The 8,474-nt window shown below is 46.8% G+C and overlaps 2 protein-coding genes across 2 annotated transcripts; one reads left to right on the top strand and one right to left on the bottom strand.

Moving 5' to 3' along the window:
* Positions 1-374: 374 nt before the first annotated feature.
* On the top strand, positions 375-3,358 carry LOC147330648 (interferon regulatory factor 6-like). Its single transcript, XM_086294222.1, has 6 exons — positions 375-550; positions 1,203-1,398; positions 1,517-1,804; positions 2,275-2,667; positions 2,875-2,993; positions 3,102-3,358. The coding sequence occupies exons 1-6, from the start codon at positions 377-379 to the stop codon at positions 3,273-3,275; spliced, it is 1,344 nt and encodes a 447-aa protein (XP_086150348.1). The 5' UTR covers positions 375-376; the 3' UTR covers positions 3,276-3,358.
* A 1,263-nt stretch (positions 3,359-4,621) lies between these two features.
* LOC147330649 (uncharacterized) lies at positions 4,622-5,479 on the bottom strand. The gene has a single exon (XM_086294223.1). It carries the CDS (start codon positions 5,477-5,479, stop codon positions 4,622-4,624), a length of 858 nt encoding a protein of 285 aa, XP_086150349.1.
* Positions 5,480-8,474: the final 2,995 nt, after the last annotated feature.

Genomic DNA, 8,474 nt, shown 5'->3' on the forward strand with positions numbered 1-8,474 from the left:
TTGGCAGTAAACTGACCCTATCGCCCCAAGCAAAAGAAAACCAAAAAAAAACAACAACCCACAATTAGCATCACACAGGAAGCAACAAGCACATGATGTATGCTGTGCCAACACCGGGAAAAATCACAAAAGCGGGCCAATTGACACGCTTTCTGCAGTCCATGAGCAGTTTCAGGGAGTGGTTTGATATTGTCGGCCTGTTTTTGGCTCCTAATGGTGATTAGGATCATCATCAACCGTCCAGACAAACTCATTGTGTGCATTGTTTTGTTTTTTTCGTCGAAACTCCTGCCAGCTGGGGGGGGGGGGGGGGGTATTAAGGTATTAAGACTTCTGAGGGTGGACTGATTTCACTTGGATTTTCTCGGCAGTGAGGATGGCAGTCACCCCTCGGCGTGTCCGCCTGAAGCCCTGGCTGGTCGCGCAGGTGGAAAGCGGGCGCTACCCGGGATTGACGTGGCTTGACCGTGAGAACATGCGCTTCAGGATCCCATGGAAACACGCCACACGGCACACACCCCAGCACGAGGATGAGGACACCATCTTTAAGGTAAAGATTCACTAAAAGAGGGGTGTCTGCCTGTGTGTGTGACTTTATTCCTTATACCTGATCAGAACTTGTACTTCTGCAGAGACAGTGAGGAGGTTTAAGCAGGGGTTATGCTAATTCATTCCTGGTTAATATCCTTTTAAAAAATACCCTCTAATAATAATAATAATAAGTAGGACTTTTAATAAAACGTCTGGCTTTGCAGCCCAGTTCTATTTTGTTTCTCTGGGTCATGTTGAATGAAACTTTATGTAGGTGTTTTATTTTATTGTTCTTCTGTAAACCTACCAAATTAAACAGGAGAGGCATAAAGGGAAAAGGTTGTGGCTCATGAGGTTGTTTTCTTTTCTTAAAAAAAAAAAGTAAACTTTTTTTAAAGAAAAGAAAACAGAATTTGATCAGCATAAACTTTGTTGTGACGAGGTGTGTGTACCTCGTGAAAAATTGAGCCTCTGGGCTTGAGTCTTTTCATTCTGACATAGCTGTGAATACATTATACAGCTGTTTCCTGACAAACATGCTGACCCAGCATCACTCAGTAAATAAAGAACACTGGTTTTATTTATTTTTTGTGAGTGCATACTGTGCATAAATAGAAATTAAAATAACTGTGTGATACTGATCCCTTCATTTGGTCTAAATATTCTCCCAGGCATGGGCTGTGGAGACCGGAAAGTTCCAGGAGGGAGTTGACGAACCTGATCCTACAAAGTGGAAAGCTCAGCTTCGATGTGCCCTGAACAAAAGCAGAGAATTCAACCTCGTCTATGACGGCACCAAAGAGATCCCCATGAATCCTTGGAAGATATATGATGTCTGTGACATCCCTCAGCCCCTCAGCAACCACGGTAAATGAGAGCTCTTTAATGCGGCTCGCTCTCGTCTTTCTTCGTTCATCTTTAATTTTTTCTGCAATGTCCAGTTTGATTGCTTATTAACAGTAAATGAATTATTTTCTTCGTGTAGGCACCCCCTCTCCTCTCATTATGTGGTCTCCGATGGGTTCTGAGTCATCCATGCAGCCTCCCAGCTGTCCCCCATCAAACGAGGTCTGGTCCAAAGAGGAGCCTGTTAAACCCTGGCCTAAAGAGGAGCCTGTTAAACCCTGGCCTAAAGAGGAGCCCGTGGATGTGGAGATGCAGCAAACGACACACGACATGCCCCCAGTTACTCTGCCCGATCCGTCTTTGCAGCCCCCTCCCCTGCCCGACGGCTTGTTTGCCTCTCCCAAAATGTGGATCAGTTCCCTTCCAAGTGAGTGTGAACTGTTGCACCTGCTTGCTTGGCAGACTTCAACTTAAAATAATAATTTGAGCTTTTTGTTGTGGCAGGCTGAGGTGTAGGGGATACCTGCTGTAGCTCCCCAAGTGCAGTTGAACTTCATGACATTTGATTGGTTTAAATTAGGAAAATATAACATCAGAAAACCTCTTCTCTAGACAGCAATACTTGCTGGTTTTATAAAAAGATAGTTTCAACTCCTCTGCTTTAAGCTTGAAGATGTCACTATTCCTGTTGTTGTTTTTAAATAAACAGAACTTTTTATTAATTAATTGAGAATATGTGTCCAGTATGTGCACCATGGTCGTAAAATTGAAGTTTCTGCTTCCCTGTGACCTCTCCTTTTTCAAAAATTAAGCTTAGTTCTTTTTCTGTTTTTACCTAAAATATAGTTTTATTGCATTTTCCTTTTTAACACGCTTCCACCTTCATCTCTGACCCAGTGACAGACCTGGAGGTGCAGTTTCTTTACAGAGGGAAGGAGATGTGTCCTCCAGCGACAGTCAGCAACCCGCTAGGCTGCAGGCTGTTCTACGGAGACCTCGGGCCCATGGTCAATCAGGAAGAGCTGTTCGGCCCAGTGAACCTGGAACAGCTACGCTTTCCGACCACGGAGCACATCACCAATGACAAGCAGAGGGTCTTCACTAACCGCCTTCTGGACGTGATGGACAGAGGTCTGATCCTGGAGGTCAGCGGCCACGATATCTACGCAGTCCGTCTCTGTCAGTGCAAGGTGTACTGGTCTGGCCCCTGCGCTCCAAATCCAGCTGCTCCGAATCTCATAGAGCGGCAGAGGAAGGTCAAACTGTTCTGTCTTGAGTCTTTTCTCGCTGGTATGTATTAATGTCACTTCTTTTTAATAAATGAGATACAATGTGTAGTTAAGCATCTTTACACTGACAAAAATGGGAGTTTCAGCGGTTTGGCCCATGCCTTAAGATCAAGGTGGGCAGGTGTGGCCTGCAATGTAAAATGAGTTTGAGCACCTGTGGAAAAGCATTTTTTTTTAATAAATATATATTTTTTTGTTTGCTGTGCAGGTGTGATAGCTCAACAGCGTGGCCAGGCACCAAGCACTCCTGACTATGAGATCAATCTGTGTTTCGGGGAGGAGTGGCCAGATGGAAGACCCAAGGAGAGGAAACTTATCATGGTCCAGGTAAAGAAATGTGTAACATAATTTAAGTGGTCTATCTTGAAATTTTTAAACAAATAAGCTTGCGAAGTGTCTTTTCCCAACACTTAACAGCCCTCTTTCACCCTGCAGGTCATTCCAGTGGTGGCCAGAATGATAAGTGAGCTGTTTTCTAGTGACGACAACACGCGATCACTTGACAGCGGCAGCATCCGCCTCCAGATTTCAATGGAAGACATCAAGGACAACATTGTGACCCAGCTAAAGCAGCTTTACTGCCTGCTACAGACCCACCAGGGTCTGTAGCAGGCAGTAAAGTAATGGGTTTGTTCTGAAATGGATGCTGCTGCTGCACTTTGGGTCTGAATTGTTTTATGGCTTGTTGAACGTAACTGTATTTAGCCTGTGATCGCATGTTTATTTTATCAATAAAAGCGTGACTGTGAATTTGTGTGAAATCCTTTCAAAAATACAAATCATGCTCGTCTTTGAGCCATAAGAGTAAAATGCACTTTATTAGTTCCATGATGTCATCACTCGGCTGCTGCAGATGTGTCAGCTGCACATCAACGATATGGATCTCCTGCTCTGTCACATCCCAACCGTGCTCTGTTGGATTTGGATCTGTGGACTGTGAGTACAGTGAGCATAGATCCTCACAGACCTCTGAAGAGGTCATGCATATGTACTCAGTACTTTGTTTGGGCCCCTTTTGCATGAATTACTGCATCAATGCAGCATGGCATGGATGCTATCAGCCTGTGGTACTGCTGAGGTGTTATGGAAGACCAGGATGCTTCAATAGCGGCCGTCAGCTCTTCTGCATTGTTCAGTCTCATGTCTCTCATCTTTCTCTTGGCAGTGCCCCTATAGGGTTCAGGTCAGATGAGTTTGCTGGCCAATCAAGCATAGTAATCCAGTGGTCATTGAACCAGGTTTTGGTACTTTTGGCAGTGTGGGCAGGTGCCAAGTCCTGGTGGAAAATTAAGTCAGCATCTCCATAAAGCTCGTCTGCGGAAGGAAGCATGAAGTACTCCAAAATGTCCTGGTAGACGGCTGCGTTGACTCTGGACTTAATAAATCACAGTGGATCAGCACCAGCCAGATGACAGGGCTCCCCAAATCAACACAGACTGGAAAATACAGACTGGATTGTGTGCCTCTCCATTCTTCCTCCAGACTCTGGGACCTTGGTTTCCAAATGAGATGCAAAATTTGCTCTCATCAGAAAAGAGGCCTTTGGACCACTGAGCAACAGACCAGCTCTTTTTTTCTTTATCCCAGGTAAGATGCTTTTGATATTTGTTGTTCAGTTCTTCCACACTTTTCCCTTCCACATAACTTTCTATTAATGTGCTTTGATACAACACTTTGGAAACATCCAGTGTGGCATGAATAAGGCACGGCGGGACCACGGAGCGACGTTCAGAGCCAACTTTATTTGATTCACGTCACACCACACCACCACCAACCCCTGAGTCCCCGTGTTTTAACACGGCGGGCGTGATTGCGGATGCCGTGCAGGTGCGTCCGCACGGCACCGCAGACCACGCCCCACCACATACCCCCATCGCCCGATTGAGGCCGGGGAGCAATCCGGCCGAACCTACTCCCCCCCCCCCCCCCCCGCGAACTGGGGCGAGACTCGGCCCCTACACATCGGCGCCCCAGCCCCTGACCAAGCGACGGGGAAGCGTCCGTTCTGGTGGCCGCCCGCGCATCCAGCGGCAACGGCGAAGCTGGTCCGGAGGTCGGCCGCGTAGCAAGCGGACACGGCCCCACAGGCATGGCCGTGCGCTCCTGCACACAGGCGGCTGGGCAGACGTCAGGCGCGCAGAATCGACTGGTGGCAGCGAGGCTGGACTAGCCAGCCCGCCGATCCACGGCCTAGCGGGGCTGTCCCGCTCCTCTGCCTCCAACTCCGGCTGCACAGGCTGCCCTGGAGCAGGGACCTCCGTCTCCCCGCACAGCTGCTCCGCCACCGCCTCCGCCACTCCCGTTTGGAGCGGCTCCCCGCACTGCGCCTCCGCCCCCAGCAGGCACAGCCCCTCGCCCAGCTCTGGGTGGAGCGACTCCTCTGCCTCCGGCAGGTGTAGACCCTCGCCCGCCTCGTCCTCGGCCTCCGATTGGAGCGGCTCCTCCACCGCTCCCGGCAGGAGCAGCCCTTCACCCGGCTGCTCCTCCTCCTCCGGCAGGCTCGGACCCCCGCGTGGCTCGTCTACCACCTCCGGCTGCCGAGGTGACCCACACGGCTCCTCCACCGCTTCACTGTCCTCGGGACACACTTGTGGGGGTGGCGCCCAGGCCCAGAGCAGCGCTGCCAGCTCTGCCATCTTCCCCAGGTGGCGTTCGCTCTCCTTCCGCAGCTCTTCCTGTTGGCGACGCACCTCCGCCGCCTGCTTCCGCTGGGCGGCCGCTATTTCGGCCACCCTCTCGGCCAGCTCTTTCCTTTCCTGGCTCTGGTAGGTACCCGCCATGCCGCCTCCCGGGTTTCGGCACCAATGTGGCATGAATAAGGCACGGCGGGACCACGGAGCGACGTTCAGAGCCAACTTTATTTGATTCACGTCACACCACACCACCACCAACCCCTGAGTCCCCGTGTTTTAACACGGCGGGCGTGATTGCGGATGCCGTGCAGGTGCGTCCGCACGGCACCGCAGACCACGCCCCACCACATCCAGCTTCTCTTGCAATTACCTTTTGGGGCTTTCCCTTCTCATGGAGGGTGTCAATGATGGTTTTTCTGGTCAGCAGTCTTCCCACTGAATCAGACTGAGAGACCATTTAAAGCAGGGGTGTCCAATCCCAGTCCTCGAGAGCTACCGTCCTGCAGGTTTTAGATGCATCCTTGTTTTGACACACCTGAATCAAATGAATGGCTTGTTATCAGGCCTTTGCCAAACTTGATGGATGGCATGCTGAAGAGGTAATCAAACCATTAGGGATGCATAAAAACTGCAGGACAGTAGCTCTCGAGGACTAGGATTGGGCACCTCTGATTTAAAGGCTCAGGAACCCTTTGCAGGTGTTTTGGATTAATTAGCTAATTAGAGTGTGACACTTTGAGCCTACAATATTGAACCTTTTCACAATATTTACATTTTCTGAGCTTTTGAATTTGGAGTTTTCATAAGCTGTAAGCCATAGTCATCAAAATCATAACAAATAAAGGCTTGAAATATCTCTCTTTGCCAATCGATATCATATTTTCGTTCACCTTTTAAGTTGAGTTACTGAAATAAAAGAAGTTTTGCATGATATTCAAATTTTTTCAAATTGCATCTGTATAGTGTTCACAGTATATACATACATATCTATTAAATCACCTTTTTCAACCTATTCTGATATTCAGTGTGAACTTCAGCATGTTATCGTGATCATGTGTAAATATCTCGTAGACGTAGGCTGCCGGGGGATTCCCATGATGCATTGAGTTTTTCCTTTCCAGTCACCTTTCTCACTCACTATGTATTAATAGACCTCTCTGCATTGAATCATATCTGTTATTAACCTCTGTCTCTCTTCCACAGCATGTCTTTTATCCTGTCTTCCTTCTCTCACCCCAACCGGTCGCAGCAGATGGCCCCGCCCCTCCCTGAGCCTGGTTCTGCCGGAGGTTTCTTCCTGTTAAAAGGGAGTTTTTCCTTCCCACTGTCGCCAAAGTGCTTGCTCATAGGGGGTCATATGATTGTTGGGTTTTTCTCTGTATCTATGAAGCGCCTTGAGGCGACTTTTGTTGTGATTTGGCGCTATATAAATAAAATTGAATTGAATTGAATCTCATTGCATGGGGTGTCCGCCATGTGATGTGCTGATTACATGTTAATGTTAACAAGAAGATGAACAGGTGTCTCCAGTGAACTGGCTGGTATGTGAATGTCTGCTCATAAAAAAACAGACTTTGTTAAAACATTGTTTATTTTTGCTGTTGATTCTGGAGGTTGAGAGAGATTTGAGTTAATTGCAAATCAGCTCCCCAGAAATGATAAATGTGCTCAATGAAACACAGCTGACCTCCAGTGGTTTAGTTAAACAACAGCAAGCATGAGATCAGCACAACATACTGTAGTGTTAAAGTCACAGAGCAGGCACTGAACGTGTGTCTGTTGAGTCACTTACACTTAGAAACCTTTAAAAAATTATGTCAAATTTAATGTATCACAAATCTACGTGACAGTGATGAGTTAAACTGTTAATCTGACAAACATCTGTTCCTCCAGCCAGAGCCTCTGAGCAGTGTATCCTCTTTATTTTGGAGGTGGTCAATTTCCAGCGCTCATTTTTTTATTTCTTCGACTGAGAAAATGTTGATATTCGTCAGAAAAAAGCGTTCAACTAAAAATCATACAAAATAAATGACTTGCTCATCAAACATGTATTATTATTTTTATGTCTGTCTAACAGACAAAGAAAGAGAAGCATGTTTGCTTTAAAATCCTTTCTTTCCTGGACACATCCCTATTTGAATCTTTTGAATACAAGAGATTTTATTATATATAGTCCCCTGCATTGTGTTAAACTACGCACTGTAAATGATTCCGACCCAACACACCGTCTTTCAGTTTTGTTTAGCTTTTATTGCACACTCCTGGCTTGGCACACATGGCAGCCAACTTTCCAGTCAGCTGTGCCCTCTCCTGCCCTCTGCTGTCCAACATCACTAAAAAAAGGGAAATCCTCATCAGCACAATCACATCCACCTGTCTCTCCAACCTCTCTGGCACCCTTGAGCTCATTGCACCGCCCCTCCCCTGCAGCTGAGTCAGGGATCACACCTCAGCCACACTTATCATTTCTTTATATTTTGTGACGAAGATGGGAAATAGATTTATTGAAACGTGCAATTATACACAGAAATACAGCACAGAAGGAAAAACTAAAGTCTAAACAACTGGAATGAGCTTGAAAGCTAATATTTGGTTTGACCACCTCTATTCTTCAGCACCGTTTGAACTCTCCTAGTCAAGATTTCCTGTCATTTCTTTGAGTAGTCTTCAGGAATAGTTCTCCAGGCTTCCTGAAGGACATTCAAAGCTCTTATTTGGATGTTGATAGCCTTTTGTTCTGTTCTCTGTCAACAGGATCCCACATTGCTTCAATAATGTTTAGCTCCAATCCATGACCAATTGTGAGCCACTCAGCATTTTCCATGTCTGCTTTTTTAATGCCATTTTTGTTGTTTGAAGTCTGTCAGCACTTGGAGGCATTTCACTGGCTTGAGGTTCTAAGCAGTTATCTGCCTTGCCTCAGGGCAAACAGCACCTCTAGGAAAGAATTATATGTTTTTGTCTCAGGCTGTTTATAACAAAGTGCCTAAAGACACAATCGGGTCCTTTGCCAAGTTGTCTGTTATGTGTAGACCCAACACCGATTCATCCCTTGACTCAGGAGCCTTTTTAATGTTTGAATGACTCATAGGTCATTCTTAATTAGCGTTGCAAACAAAAAACATTCTTCTGATAATGGTCACAAACAAGGACTGAACTGAAAGTGAGTGAAAAA

Source organism: Aulonocara sp. 'chitande type north' Nkhata Bay, linkage group LG5 (assembly GCF_057382095.1).
Source record: "Aulonocara sp. 'chitande type north' Nkhata Bay isolate Kocher_YH1m ecotype deep benthic linkage group LG5, A_spYH_male_GT1.1, whole genome shotgun sequence".
Taxonomy (NCBI): Eukaryota; Metazoa; Chordata; class Actinopteri; order Cichliformes; family Cichlidae; genus Aulonocara; species Aulonocara sp. 'chitande type north' Nkhata Bay.